The following is a 16,094-nucleotide window of genomic DNA, read 5'->3' on the forward strand; positions in this document are numbered from 1 at the left end:
ATAACAGCGTTCAAGTACCTAAAAAGGTTGTTACAATGGAAGGAGGGAGAAAAATTATTCTCCTTAGCTCCAAATAACAGGACAAGAACCAAGGGGCTTATATTGCAGCAAGGGAGGTTTAGGCTGGACAGCAGGAAAAACTTCCTACCTGTCAGGGTGGGTAAACACTGAAATAAGTTGCCTTGGGAAGTTGTGGAATCTCCATCACTGGAAATATTTAAGAGCAGGTTAGACAAACACCTATCAGGGATGGTCTAGAATGGTGCTTGGTTCTGTCACGAGTACAGGGGACAGGACATAATGACCTGTCATAGTTCCTTCTAGTTCTATTATTCTATGGCCTATTGCAGTATGTTGGTGCAACAAACTTTTGCTGTCGGACTAAGTTCAATTAAAAAAATGAAGATTGTTACTGAATTAAATATGAAAATTAATACTAGAATCAGTATAGTAGATCCTGTGCTGTTTTAGTCAATTCAATTAAAATAGATGTCCCATATTTTACATTTTCAGTCTCTCTCAGAGTTTTGTTTTGCTGAGTAACTATACTGCATAAGTTGTCAGGGAGAAACTGGAGTTTTTGTCATGTGGATGGAGACAACTAGGGCTTCTGGCACATGTGAATGGGAAATTATTTTAGATTGCCGAATAAAGCACATTAGCCAAACGTTCTGTTATAATACTCAGCAGCAAAACAACCAATTATTAGTTCAACTGTCATCTTTAAGTTCCAGAGATAACAGTCCGCTGAAAAGAATGGGACAGTTCATTACTGTTTCATTACATCTGTTTACTTTGTTTACACTTCCAAGATTTTCTTTACAACCGTTAAGGTTAGAAACTTTTTTCTAACATAAATGACAGCTGAGATCATGAACATTATGCTGGTATTGTGTGAGACTTTGCTGAATCAGGGCCAAATATTCTAAGAAGAGAGTCAAATTAGTTACTTCCTACAGTTCCGCAGTCCGCCTCAACATCAAGTTAGACTTTGATGTATTAGGGCCAAATATTCTAATAAGAAAGTCAAATTAGTAGCTTTTAATAGTTCTATAGTCCTTTAGTCTCATAATTAAGTAAACCAAACACCAGTTTTTCATTCTGACAAGTTATCAAGAATAAGTAGAATATGGTGCTCTCAATTTGTGCCCCAATGTGTGCATCTACTATCTCAATTCAGAACCTAACAGTACCGTGTAATGGTTGCTCTCACATTACTCCACAACACAGAATTACCTGCTTCAAAACCAACACAAAACATCTCTCTCTCTCCATATATATATAAATTTATATAAAATGAATGTGGTGCATTTCTAATTCTGTACTCCCTTCTTGCAGAACACTAGGATACTTATACTCAGAATAGTTTACTGCTGTGATCAGGTACCTGTAGTCAAGGAGACGCTCCATGAGGCGAGTAACTGATGTAACAAAAGAGATGCCAGTCTCCCGCCATGTCTCTTGTTCAACCTTCTCGAGCAGGCTGTTTGGAAATGAAGAGGCAGCACATGAGGCTTTCCTGGAAATAGTATATATCCTGGAGAGATCCAGGGGCAACTTTGTTTCTCTCTCATACAAAAGACTGACAGAATGACAGTCTTACCTGGGGTAGGGCCCAAAGAGTTGGGTTCTACTCCATGCAGCATGAAGCAAAGACAAGAAAAAATGGAATTGGAAGCAAAAGATAAAATTTCCCATCACAATACTGCTTCAAACATAGGAAAGAGAATGCTGCACATAACAAATGTTGGTTCCCAAGCTGCTAATGATATAGCAATGGAAAGCTACCACTGGGAAGGAGCCTAAACCCACTGTAGCACATTTAATCTTCTCAGTTAAAAGACTGTTAACTTCTGGTCTCTAATGAGCAGTCCCAGTTCAACATCTTGCATCACAATTGTTATTGGAGATAACATCAGCTGAAGCAAGGGAAGCACAGAACACTGTTCTTGCTGTCAAGTATGGGTTCTCTTGGCCAGGCCTCCCAAGCATAGCCAGATCTACCTCAGCAACCTCACCAAGTCACATGGATAGCAACAAGGCTTATCTGCCAATAAAATGGAGTTTGTCAGAGTCCAGCACTCAACACCATATATGGGTATCACACCGCACCCTGACCACACCCATGCCATTCCCAGACCACAAACAATACTAAGTATGGTAATAGGCAATAACATAAAACCCCCTGAGCCCTAAGCTCGGGGGAAGGGGAGACTCCCGAATACTGGAAGACAGAATCTGAGTCTGGATTAGGACTGATCACCCAAAGGCTGCCTCCCACCCACCGAATTTAAAAAGGGGTGTACTAAAAGGGGTGTACGAATACTAATCTCGAGCATGCTCCGATTCCTTGTATATCTTTGTGTTGTTGTTGCTGAGTTTGTAAGTATTTAATTTACCCTCACTGATTGTTAAGTGGTTTAAAAGAGACAGGTTGGAAAATATATTGCTCAGTTATAACTTTTATCTTTGCTATTGTCAGTGTGTTTAAAGAAACAGTTTTTGAAATGTGTATATATTTGACTTAGCTGTAACTTCGAGTTTTAAAAATTGTTGTGGTTCAATTGTTTTGTGGCAAATATTGGGTAATTGCTCATTTTAAGTTGTTCAGTTTAATAAATCATTCCTTCTTTGTTAAAACTTGTTGTCTTGCCATCATTCGGTGTTTTCACTGGGTATTTGGCCTTAAGCTTCTGGGACTCCTGCCATTTTACCGAACCAAGAACCAACACTTGCCAGGTAAATGAAAAGAAAAACAAATTTTCCATTATTTTCTTTCCAAATAATTTGCCATTTTTGTGTCTACACGGATGAAGCCAAACTTCCAAAAAGTGGTTTCTGTTTGTGTGCACTCCAATACAAGTGTGTACATTCTAAATATTAACATGGGAGGGCACAGGTTATAGATTTACTCCCATACACAAAATGATGGGTGTACATATGTAAATTCTATAATTTTCATACAGAAGTATCAGGGCACCAAAAACGAATGTAGCCATTTGTATACATCAAGTTGCATGCACATAAATGGGGGCCAGGTTGAGATTCTTTTGAAAATTTGCCCAGAATTCTGTTAGGGCATGTCTACACAGCAGCATTATTTGGTGAGCAAGAGGACTTCTTACTCCGACTCCTGTAACCCTCATTTTATGAGGAGTAATGGAAGTCCAAGGGAGTGTTTAGACAGCCCCAAAAGCTGAGCTAAGCTATTTTGACTTAAACTACACAAATGACATAGCTCAAGTTGAGTAGCTTAATTCTTTTGCCATGCTGTGTAAATGTGCCCTTACTGATCTCAGACCAATCACTGGATCAATTAAAGAGTCAAGATTTAACTCAGTGGAGATCACCAACTGCCTTCAAACCTAGGTCAGCATCCATTTGAAAATCAGAGTTGGAGGTATTTCAGCACCCTAGACTTAACAATGTCAGAGGGTCATATCTTAGGATTTCAGGTTATCCTTTTATTATCATTATTGTTTCTTGGCTGGAAGGTACTACACTGCAACTCTATTTCAGGATACTGGAGTATCCTGAAATAGCTATCCCATGTCTTCACAGTAAGCCTGTTATTTTGGGCTTCCTATTCTGACGTCCATGTAAATCTCATTCTATGAGGAGTAAGTTAAGTCAAAGGAGTGTTCTTCCTTTGACTTCCTGCTATGTAGACAGCGCCAAAAGTGGAATTAAGCTATTTTGAAATAGCAATGAAATAAGATACCCAATTTGCATAGCTCAAATTGCATATCTTATTTCGAGTTACGGTGCTGTGTAGATGCACCCTTAACATATGACCTTCAAGAGCAAGGTGAGCAAAGGGAGAAAATGGAGGGAGATCCTAGATGCTCCAAAACAGGATGGAACTGCTTGGTGGTTTAGCTGGCTGTCCGAACAGTCTGAAGAGTATGACTTCACACTCTGATGTCACAAAGCTGAGCACTGACTTGGCTAGCACCTCTGTGATAGGAATACGGACACCACTTGGCACACTGTATACTGTAATCCATGCAGCATCAATACTAGATTTTATTGCATGAATGATACAACATACATTTTTATTTGTTGACTGTGTAAAAAGGATGGTGAGCTTTTTCATATCCCTCTCTCTGATTTGTGGCCCATGTCATGATAACCTGTTAGAAGTCCCCATTCATTACTGTGTACTGAGGGAGGCCACTTTCATTGCATGTACTTCACAATGGATCATTACTTTGAAATTTCACCAAGCCTTCTAAGGTGACCTTGTAACAATGCAAGATGGAGGGAGACTGGCATTGCTTACAGCAGGCTGAAGAGCTCCCTGTAATTCTCATCTCCTTTTCCTTCTGAAACCAAGCTGTCCAGCTTATCAATCAACTCAGCTTCCACCTGGATCATGGAGAAATTATGGGTTAGAAATGAACTGTGTTTGCATAGAAGGTAAATTTCAAACATCAAGAACATCTGAGATAGTATTTTATGGAAAATTTCTGATGCTCTGCAAGTTGCCTGATTTTATGCATGAATGATTTCTGCTCTGACATAAAAAAAAAGCATCAGAAACAAAACAAACCCTTTTCAAATCTACCAAACAATGTCTCAGCTGATTCAGTGAAACAAATGGCCTCCTATGGGTGGAAGAGATGGACTACAGAGCTCAATTATCCCCTTGCTGAGCAGAGGAGTAAAATGGGCTTCCCTGTGGTGATAGGTGTTTTAGTTTCTTAGAGAAGTCCTTCTCATCTACTTTCTTTGTTTTATCAACACTGAGGTACGGACTTTCTATAAATGAATGTATGAAGTTGAATCTTACCTTGTCCTAACTGTCAGTAACATTTTGTTTACCATGCAGAGCCTGAGCACAGATCATAAAGCTTTTTGGACAATTCTCTCTACACTAGCCAATTAGCCCGTCAGAAGACGGGATTTTCAGATCTCTCCTCCACGTCGGTCTTCTCTCCTGAGCTTCCCGTCTCTTGCTCCATCGCTCTTTCTCTCTCCTTCTCCTATTACCTCCCTCCTTCTCTTTCTCAGCTCACCACCGCCTGCCTCTCTCTCTCTCTGTCTCTCTCTTCTTCTCCCCCTCCTGCCTCTCACTTGGGGGACCGCGGAGCCCAAACTTCTGTTTGGGCTCCATACTCCCCATGCTGCATGGGGAGCGCGGAGCCCAAATGGTCGCTTGCACCACATGATCCCATGCGGCAGCCTGGCTGAGCGGTGCAGAAGTCAGCTGAGCGCCATGGCGGGAGGTGAAGGGGGGTGGGGTGTTGACATACACCGCCAGGCCCCACCCCCTGGCCATGTACGTCACCGCCCCGCCTCCCTTTCCCTCCTCTGTGGCGCTTGGCTGACTTCTGTGCCGCTCAGCCAGGTCACTGCGGGGGAGCAAGCGGCACAAGCAGCCATTTTGGCCCTGCACTCCCCATGCAGCACGGGCGGCCCAGAAGGAACAGCCAGCATTTCAGGCAACAGCGCCGCCCAGAGGGAACAGCCAGCATTTCGGCGTTACAGACTCTCAGACACTGGGCTACTATATATATATATATGATTACCTACCTTTCATAATGGTTGTTCTTTGAGATGTGTTGCTCATGTACATTCCATTCTAGGTGTGTGCACACCTATGTGCACAGTTGTCAAGGGTCAGCTCTGGTGACCTTTGGAGAACCATGCTCACATGTCAGTATATTATATGACATTGGCCCTCCACCCTTCTCTTAGTTCCTCTTTGCTGGGAACTGCTGGGACAGAGGGGTAGGAGGGCAGATAATGAAATGTAGACAAGCAACACATCTCAAAGAACAATAGTTAGGAAAGGTAGGTAACCGTCTTTCTTCTTTGACAGGAAGGTAACTGAATACCAATGATCCAATCACCACTACATCACCCTTAAGGATTATCAAGCAAGAAAACTGCAAATGTAAACAAGGCCCCTTCTGATTATATGACGCATTTTCCTTTCACTTTTGTGTAAAGGCGTACCTCTGCCACCATTCTGTTCTTTTACAAAATCAAATGGAACAGAATGGTGTTCTGTTCCAATTTCCTTCAATCTAGCATTATTTATCCCAATGAACAGTTTGATATTAATAGTGATGATCTGGGTTGCAGAACTCAGTTTCAGTTAATATTATTTAATTTTTTTTCTTCCTAACCCTGCATAACCTCTAGTGGGTCAGTTGCGGAAAGAATCTTTTATTCTCCTGCAATCACAAGGATTTGAAAACTGAAATGACTTCTGGGTAACACACTAGCCACATGAAATTATGATTATTCCGCCTCCCCCCCCAGAAAAAAAAGGTTCAATCATTAACTAATCATATTTATTTTTGGCAAATGGAGCTTCTCTTTTACAGTAGTATTTGCTTTTGCTGTGCTCGTTGCTAAAAAAACATGACTCCAGAAAATAGACATCTTGATATCCAAGATTTATTTTCCCTTCCTGTCATACTTGCACAGTGTGTAATCCAAACAAGAGTTTTCTATCCATCTGTAGCAGCAAACTCCACTTTGACACATGACAACCAAGCTATTTGTTTTCATTTGTTTTTTATTTTATTATGACAAAAGCAATAAAATATTAACACACTACATTGTATATTACTTTTTCAGGATCAGGTTAAAATTCAAAAACAATACCTAAAAATTCTGGCTTGCTGGGTGGCAAGCCCTCGTTCTCTAAGTATGCTGAGAGGAATGACCAAATTTCTATACACAGGAAGTGATTAACCCAAGGCCAAACAGAAAGCTAGCACCAGGGCCCAGGAGTAGGAGTCATCGCTTCTAGTAAACTACGGAAAACACTAGATAAACTACCTCATCATATAAGGTTTAGCAAGCTTCTATTGTTTTTCCCATTAGGAAGGAGAATCCACTTCCCCTTGCTCCCAGAGTAGTGAATGCAACACTTGTGTTCTGTATTCATAGGCAAAATGACTACTTGGAAAATGCCTTATAGAAACGTCATATAATGGTGGGACTCTGGTAGCTGTGTGGTAAAGGATGTTAGTTTTTCTTTAAGATCCGTCTATCCACATTAACAGCTCCATCGCTTCAGAAACAAATTAGCAGTTGGAAACTCCATGCTGCTAGCACAGTATTATTACAGAAGCTCAGAACAACATAGAGAATCTTGCAAGCGCCTGGAAAATCATCTCACCTGTTTGAAGTTGCCATTTTTCCTCTGCTCCCAGTCCATCATGTCATGAAAGATGGGGATCATGATGTTGCGGACCTCTGTCTGGGGGACCAGCGTGACACCAAGAAAGGGGCCAATCATTCCCGGAATAAAGTGAATTTTATGTTCACCTGAGCAACACAAAGCAATTAACATTTAGTGAAAGCCTTCCTTCTGCATCATTCCTTGCTGTGAGGAAGATGAAGACACATACAACTTATCTCTGGATTAAGTCTAAAGAAGCAAACAGGTTCTTGCCCCAAATATAATCAGATCAATACTTTAGTTTCCCATATTCCATGGCGAAGTCTGCATGATTATTTTTACATTATTCAATCCTTACATTTAGCAGAAACTGAAGATCTTACAGGGACACTCATTCAAAATCTGCTCCACCTTTACATGCCAGCAGGCATTAATTCTGCCAGAAAGGACAGAGATTACACTGCTGTTTTGGAGGCTCTAGGTCCTAAGAAGAAAGGGATCTTCTAAAAGAACTAGGACAACAACAGAATTTAATGGATCAGGTACAGGCCCAGTAGGCTTTTTTAGAGCACCTGAATCTCATTGGTGTGAAATTGGCAATTGAACGATCAAAGACTATGATTTCGAATCAGTGTTAATCTCTAAGTAGCAGGTATCTACAGTATAGTTAGCAATCATTTCATTGTGTGCTTGCACTGTGAAACTTTAGCAAACAAAATAAAATAATCTGAAAAACACTAATAGGACAATATTGTTTTGAGATATCATTTTTCTCCAAAATTAGCTTTCAGATTAAACTGGGAATCCAGCATACACCTCCTGTGGCAGACCAAAGGCAGCAGGCTGCAGGAGTTTGGTCCTATTGGGGTCCAGGAGGTGGGTAGGCAATAGCCCACCTACATCTAAATAACCCTCCCCTAGCCTACAGGGAGGATCCAAAGACACCTAGACAGCAACTGATTGCGGGGGACAAAGAAAAGAAAAACAGGGACGGGTGTGAAGGTCAAAGGGCTAAAACAAGCGAACTGGATGGGGACACCAAGCAGAGAACCTCGGATGGCGCCCACTGCCCCTTGAAGGTCCTGAGAGAGCCAGCGGACACCGCTCAGTGGAACTCTGCCCGGATGTGTGAATAGACGAAGGAAGAGAAATAGGCCCTACAGTCGCAGGCCCCTGTCTCAGCCAACCTCTGCTCCTTGGTCTTGTAAGATGGCAATTTACCAATTTGCCATCTTGGCCATAGTCAGGAGGAGGTTGACAAGGAAGTCCCATGACTTTGTGGGGCCACGGATGGGGTGTGTGTAAATTAATAGATGAGGGGAGAAGTGCAGCCAGAACCTCAACAAGAGATTTGGGAGGAGCTGAAAGAGGGCCTATAACCTGGTGCACGTGAGATAAATGTGCGCCAGGATCTCCCTGACTCAACAAAAGGGGCAAGTGTCGGGACTGCTGGAGTTTGGTGGTGGACAGGTATACGGGTAATTGGGTGTGTGGGTTTATGTGGGGTTAGGAACAGGCTGCCAGAGACTGCTGCTCAGCCATCAGGTCAAGCAGGCACTTGAAATTCATTAGGAGCCAACCTGGAGTGCAGCCTAATGGAACACCTGCAGCCAGTGAAGGCTGCGGACGCACTATAAAAGCCTTCTCTTCAGGCAAGGCAGGGGAAGGAGAAGGAGGACAGACTAGAGAGGAAGAAGCACTGAATGGAGTCAAAAACTATAGGCTGCAAGCAGGAGGGTTTTTCTCCAAGACGTCAGGGAGGAGGTACTGAGGGAGTGGTTGGGGAAGTGGCCCAGGGAGGAGCCACTATTCATTGGGAATAAGGGCAAAAGCCCCACTAGTGGCTGCCACAGAGGGCCCTGGGCTGGAACCTGGAGCAAGTGGGTGAGACTGGGTTTCCCCCAACCCTCCCCATGCCGATAAGCCGCCAACAGAGGAAAAGGACCTTTGGATTGTGGAGGAGTTTTTCCTCCAAGCTAGCAACTGGCCTATGATGAAAATGGCTCATGAAGCGGGGTACCCTCACCTCTTAGAAAAGCAAGAGGCAGTGGTAGGGTCACCACGAGCCTCTGAGGCACACAAAAACCCACCAGGAAGCACAGGACCCGGGGGCACTGCCTGAGCTCCGCCACAGTACATATTGGAGATTTGCCTCTAATAAATTAATCAGCCTCTTAGATTAATTGCAATCCCACAAGGGGTACGAAAAGAGAAATAAATAAATTAGGAAAAGCAGAAGAGAATGGTTTTGATTTAAAGAGAATGTAACATTAATCCTGAGGGTAGCATATGTCATTAACTGAGCATTATTAAAACTCATTCTTTTCTGTCACTGTGCATGTGAAGCATAAAGCAGACACTTTGGTATATTCCTCAAAATCGTGACCTGGATGATTACAATTTTGACATACTGGATTTTGTGTTTTTAGCCACATTTGACATTTGTTTAAGCCTGTTAACAATGTCATGAATAATGCTATTTGCTTTGCAGACAAATAACGATAAGCAGAGTGTATTTCTAACAAAACTAATATAGTGAAGTCAATGTGATACATTCCTTGCCAATGTGATCTGGCATATGCCCATGGATGCTACACTGCACCCCTGCTCACTTCAACCAGAAGATGTTATTTAGATAAGAAATAAGCACAATTCATCGTTTTGTAGATTATAAAGTACAAAGGATCAACGTGATCATCTGGTCTAATCTTGTATTCAGCACAAGCCACAGGATTTCCCTGAATTAATTCCTGCTTGAACTAGACCATATAATTTAGAACAGTGTTTCCCAAACTATGGGCCGCGGCCCGGTACTGGACCATGGGAAAAAAATACCAGGCCTCAGCATGCCTGGTGGCTGCCGGCAGAGCTGGTCTTAGGCCAATTCGGGCCCTGCGCCCCTGAACCTGGAAGTGCCGGCGAGTTACAGAGCCGGGGGCCCTGCTATACCGATATGTGGAGCTGGGTCTCTCCCCTGGCTCTGCCTGCCGTGCCGGCCCCCCATGCGTACTTCCACCCCGCCCCCAGAGCGTCCCCGCCATGCGTGGCTCCTCCTCACCGCCTGCTGCTGCCCATGTGCGGCATTGCACATGGGCGGGGAGGACGCCTGGGCGTGATGTGACGTCATGGCCCGGGATTTTAAAAGTCTTTGGAAGCACGTGGCGGGGCCACGCTGGCTCTGGCAGCCTCTGGCCCCGCAATGTGGAAGACAGAAGGTAGGGAACAGGCTTGGGCGGAGGCGAGAAGGCGGCAGCGGCAGTGGCGGGCTTGCACAGAGGGGGAGGAGTGGAAGGAGAAGGTGCTTGGGCAGGGGGAGGGGAAGGCACCAAGGGACAGGGTGCAGGAGAGAGAGACAAATGCCAGGGGGCCACGTGCAGACAATGAGGGAAAGGGTAGAAGGAAAGGGGTCAGTGGGAGAGGGGACAGTGTGATGCTGGGAGAGGAGAGGGGAAGGGCATTGGGGACTGGAGGAGGAGGTGCTGGGAGAAGGCTTGAAAGAAGGGGTGGGCATGAGAGAGGTGGGGATGGAGCAAGTCATGTATGAGGGCACAGAGGGGCAGGATGGGATGGGGAAGAGAGAACTGAGGGGGTGGGTATCAGGGAAAGAGAGGGAAAAGGGGGCAAGGGCAGTAAGGGAAGGGGAAGGCACCAGGAGGGTGCAGGGCTAAGGGAAGGTGCAGGTGCCAGGGCATTCTGGGGTGAGGAGGAGGGGAGAGCTGGCCACTGGAAGCAGCACTGGATGTGGGAATCGGGACAGGCTGGGAAGATTGGGGGGCTGGTAGAAGCAGGGCTGCCGGGGGGGTGTGAGGTTGGGGGCAGGGAGCTGGCCGGGGAAGATGGGGGGCGAGGGGAGAAGAAGCGGCCGCCGGAAGGAGGGCTGGATGCGGGCAGCGGGGCTGGCCAAGGGAGATTGGGAGGAGAAGAAAGAGTTACTCACCTTGGTGCAGTAATGGTGCTTCTTCGAGATGGGTCCCCGTGGGTGCTCCACTCTGGGACTCTGGGTGCTGGTGCATCCTCGCGCCAGCGACCGGAGACATTTTCTAGCAGTTTCTGCCACACCGCGCAGGCGCCGTAGCGCCCTCTAGTGCTGTTGGAATTGTTGGGCGCCTGCGCGGCGCGGCTCCTCAGTTCCTTCTCTACCCGCTAGAGTACAAGGCTCCAAAGCAGGGGAAGGAGGGAGGGTAGTGGAGCACCCACAGGGAACCATCTCGAAGAAGCACCGTTACTGCACCAAGGTGAGTAACTCTTTCTTCTCCCTCGAGTGGTCCCTGTGGGTGCTCCATTCTGGATGACTACAGAGCAGTTGTCGGCTCGCGGAGGTGGGTTTGGAGCTGCGTAGTGGTCACTGTGGTCAAGACTGCGTGTCCCACCGCCACGGACGAAGCTATAGAAGAAGAGAGTGCATAGTGCCATGCAAAAGTGTGGTCAGATGACCAAGTGGCAGCGTTACAGATATCTTGGAGTGGAACATTCTGAAGGAAGGCTGTTGTGGAAGCCACGGTTCTGGTGGAGTGAGCCGTGATGTTGTCCGGTAAGTGTTTATTGTACAAGGTATAACAAGTTCGAATGCAAGAAGTAATCCAATTTGAGATTCTCTGAGACGAGATCACTTATCCCCTAGATTTATTGGCGTGGGAGATGAAAAGCCTAGGCGAGGCCCTCTACGGCTTTGTGCGATCGACATAAAACGCCAGAGCCTGTCAAACATCTAAAGTGTGCCATGCTGCCTGGTTCGGGTCAGCATGAGGCTTTGGAAAGAAGGCGGGTAAATGTATGGGTTCATTCACATGAAAAGGTGAAGGTACTTTGGGGAGGAACTTCGGGTGGGGTCGAAGTATTATTCTGTCCTTTGTGAATACGGTATATGGTGGGTCTGCCATCAAGGCTACCAATTCTCTCACTCTCCTACTGGAGGTAATTGCGACGAGGAAGGATACTTTCATGGATAAGAGAGACCAGGAACATGTAGCCATTGGATCGAATGGTGGCTTTGTCAGACTTTTTAGAATGTGATTCAAATCCCAGACAGGAGCCGGAGGACAAACCGGCGGGAATGTGTTTTGTAAGCCTTTAAAGAAGCGTTTGGTCAATGGATTAGCGAGGAAGGACGTGCCATCCGTAGGATGATGGAACACCGCGATAGCGGCAGCGTGGACCTTGACGCTGCGGAGTGCGAGGCCAGATTGCGTGAGGGATAACTGATAGTCCAACAAGATAGGTATAGAGGCCGACTGTGGAGGGGTTGCATGTAGCCGACTATACCAGTGGGAAAATCGCGTCCACTTGTATAAGTAAGCCCTTCTGGTAGAATGCCTCCTACTGTTAATCAGTATGTCCTTCACCTGCTCCGAACAGGTAATCTCGGCATCCTGGAGCCATGAAGGAGCCAAACGTGAAGGTGAAACTTGTGAAGGTCTGGGTGGAGAGTCCTGCTGTGATTCTGGGACAGGAGATCGTGGCGGAGAGGGAAGGGATATGGGTCCATCAGCATCATCTTGAGAAGGTAAGGGTACTATGTCTGTCTGGGCCATGCAGGAGCCACTAATATGACCCGTGCCTAGTCTGTCCTTATTTTGTTCAGGAGTCTGTGCAGGAGTGGGAAGGGAGGAAACGCATAGAGGAGAGGGGCGTTCCATGTGATGGAGAATGCATCTCCGAGGGAATGTCTTCCCTGGGCTCCTCTGGAGCAATACCGATGACGTTTCCTGTTGTTCCTCGTGGCGAAGAGGTCTATGTCTGGTTGGCCCCACCGAAAGAACAGTGGAGTCAGGGAGTGCCTGTCGAACTCCCACTCATGCTGATCTTGGAATGAGCGACTTAGAATGTCCGCTGTGACGTTGAAGATACCTGGGAGGTAAACGGCCAACGGAGTGACTTGGTGTATGAGACACCAATTCCAAAACTTGACCGCCTCCGAACAGAGGGACGGGGATCGGGCCCCCCCTTGTCAGTTTATATAGTACATGCACATAGTGTTGTCTGTCATGATGGTAATAGACTTGTGCATTATGTACTGTTTGAAGTGTTGGCATGCGTATCTGACCACACGTAATTCAAGAAGGTTGATATGGAAGGTTTGCTCCATGAAAGACCATTTCCCTTGGCCTGTGATGTTTCCTAAATGGGCCCCCCAACCCATAAGCGAGGCGTCTGTTACAACTGTGAGTGCGGGAGGAGGACGCTGAAAAGGAACGCCCTGTAGCATGTTGTGTGGAATTGTCCACCAAAGCAAGGAACTGAGGATACATGGTGGGATAGCAACGAGCTTGGAAAGTTGGTCTCTGGAGGGCTTGTAAAACGTTGTGAGCCATAACTGGAGTGCTCTCATGTGGAGCCTGGCCAAGAAGATGACATAGGTTGTGGAGGCCATATGCCCAAGGATCTTGAGACAGTGTCTGACCGTCACGGTTGGAGCTGATTGCACCGACGAGATCAATTCCCGAATGGTGGCAAACCTGTGGTCGAGAAGCATAGCTCTCGCCACAGTTGTGTCGATGAGAGCACCTATAAACTCTAGCCTCTGAGTTGGAAGTAAGGTGGATTTGTATAGTTTATGTGAAAACCGAGGCTGAGTAGAAGGGCTACTGTGTTGTCCATCATGGTTTTGGTTTCATGGAAAGACGAGCCTTTTATAAGGCAGTCGTCCAGGTATGGGAATATTATGGTCCCTCGTCGGCGCAGTGACGCCATTACCACTGCTAAGGTCTTTGAAAAAACTCTGGGGGCAGTTGATAGGCCGAACGGAAGTACCCAGTATTGGTAGTGTTGGTCGCCTACTGTAAACCGTAGGAAACGTCTGTGGGCAGGATGGATCATAATGTGAAAGTAGGCATCCTAGAGGTTGAGAGCCGATAGCCAGTCTCCTTGATCGAGAGCCGGGATGATCATTGCTAGAGTTACCATCTTGAAGCAGTGGTATGCCACGTGCTTGTTGAGGCGTCTGAGGTCTAAGATGGGTCGCCATCCTCCCGTCTTCTTCTGGGTTAAGAGGTAGGTTGAATAAAAGCCCCGGCCGTAGAATTGAGGAGGTACTTGTTCTACTGCGCCGAGTTGGAGAAGACGTGCCACCTCCTGTTGGAGAACTGCTTCTTGAGATGGGTCCCTGAAAAGGGACAGGTTAGGAGGGTGGGTAGGAGGGATGGAGATAAATGGGATCGAATAACTGTACTGGATCAGTTCCAAAACCCACTTGTCCGAAGTGATGAGGGACCATTGGTGGAAAAAGGTCCGGAGGGGTTGATGGAACTGAACCGTGTCTGTTGGCAATAAAGGTGGATTGGCTATGCGGCTCTTGACCTGACCTTCAAACCTGCTGTTTGGTTGTTGGCGGGTGGGTTGTGATGTGTTGTTGGTGTTGCCTTTGGGGTCTACGCCTCTGCGGTCTTTGTCTCGGGCGGAAGTCGGTTCTGGGTTGCTGCCTGAAGGTGTCTCTCTGGCGTTGGTATGGTTGGTATCTTGTTCTTTTGAACGGGGGAGTATACATTCCCGGTGTTCTGAGAGTTGTGCAAGAGTCCTTCATTGAATGGAGTACTTCATCTGCCTTTGCAGCAAAAAGGTTGGCTTGATCAAAAGGTAGATCTTCAACTCTTTGCTGCAGATCTCTGGGTATGCCCGATGCCTGTAGCCAGGATGCTCTGCGGAGGACCACCGCAGAGGCTGTCACGCGAGCTGCAGTGTCCGCTACGTCCATGGAGGACTGTAGGGCTGTACGAGTGATGTTATGACCCTCTTGCATGATGTTAAGCAAGGTTGGTCTTTTGTGCTCTGGCAAGTGTTGGAGCAGATCCTGTAATTTCGAGTAGTTGGTGTGATCGTAGTCTGCTAGCATGGCTGTGTAATTCGCAACTCTCAAGAGTAATGTGGCTGAGGAATAGACTTTACGCCCCATAATATCCACCTTTTTATGGTCCTTATCCTGTGGGGTGGACCTGAGATTGGGTTGTTTGCCCTTGTGTCGAACCGAATCCACCACCAGGGAATTCGGGGGTGGGTGCGTAAAGAGAAAGTCCATATTTTTTGGAGCAATACAATATTTGCGATCTACCCTTTTATTTGTTGGGGTGATGGATGCTGGAGTTTGCCAGATGTTATCGGCCGGATCCATAATAGCCTCGTCCATGGGGAGAGCTAATCTGGAAGTAGTTGTAGGTTGTAGTGTGCAGAGAAGGAAATATTGTTTCTCCTGCACTTCCTGGAGATCTCGTTGTTGAGCTACGGCCACCCTTTTAAAAAGGTCTTGAAATTTCCTAATGTCATCCCCAGATGGTGGAGCTTCTGGTGTGACCACTTCATCGGGAGATGAGGACGAGAAGTTAATCAGGGATCTGGTTTCTCCCTCAGAGAGCGAGTCATGTGCTTCCGAGGGGGTCGGGGAGTTTGGCCCGGTTACGGAAAGCACCTCGGTGGTGGCAGGGGTATCGGGAGGAGGAGGTCTAGAAATGGTCGAAGGTGCTCGATGGTGGCCCTTTTTCAAACGTTACTCCCGGGGTTGCCATGGGTTGGCGTATGGTAATGGTGGGTAGGTGTATTGTTGGGCATACCATGGGTGTGGAGGGGGAGAGTATGCATACTGAACCACCGCAGGCTGCTAAGAGGGGGGTCTATGCTCTGGACTAGAATGCTGGGAGGAGAATCTGCTCCTTGAATCTGTGCCGATCTTGCTGGGGGATCGAGAGATGACTGAAGAGCGACGGGACCTCCTTGAATGGACAGAAGAACCAGGAGAAGGCGGCGCTGAGGATGTGCAGCTCCGGGTCTGAGAATGGTGCCGTTCGTGACTCGCGGTCGGTGCCGCACAGTGCAGAGTAGGCGGTGCCGGGGTCGGCCCTGACAATGGTGAGGGTGACGGTGCCGAGGGCCGGTCAGGTGCCGAAGTGCCAGGTGGTGGCATGTTGCTGCGGTGCTTCTTCGGCACCGAGCCCAGTGCCGGCTTCGCATGGTGTTTCGGCCGATC

General features: G+C 46.8%; 1 protein-coding gene across 8 annotated transcripts in view; it reads right to left on the reverse strand.

Annotated features, from left to right (window-relative positions):
* Positions 1–16,094, reverse strand: part of DOCK3 (dedicator of cytokinesis 3) — a 541,072-nt gene that overhangs the window by 69,116 nt on the left and 455,862 nt on the right. For 7 of the 8 annotated variants that reach the window (XM_089781050.1, XM_089781053.1, XM_089781054.1 and 4 more), the window contains 4 exons: positions 7,139–7,287; positions 4,283–4,368; positions 1,604–1,630; positions 1,388–1,483 (listed from right to left, as the gene is read on the reverse strand). In XM_089781050.1, coding sequence (XP_089637176.1) covers positions 1,388–1,483; positions 1,604–1,630; positions 4,283–4,368; positions 7,139–7,287 — 358 coding nt within the window. The remainder of the gene's footprint in view (positions 1–1,387; positions 1,484–1,603; positions 1,631–4,282; positions 4,369–7,138; positions 7,288–16,094) is intronic. The other variant, XM_089781049.1, reaches the window with a different exon arrangement.

The sequence above is a fragment of the Pelodiscus sinensis genome, chromosome 11 (assembly GCF_052426305.1).
Source record: "Pelodiscus sinensis isolate ZL-2025 chromosome 11, ASM5242630v1, whole genome shotgun sequence".
Taxonomy (NCBI): domain Eukaryota; kingdom Metazoa; phylum Chordata; order Testudines; family Trionychidae; genus Pelodiscus; species Pelodiscus sinensis.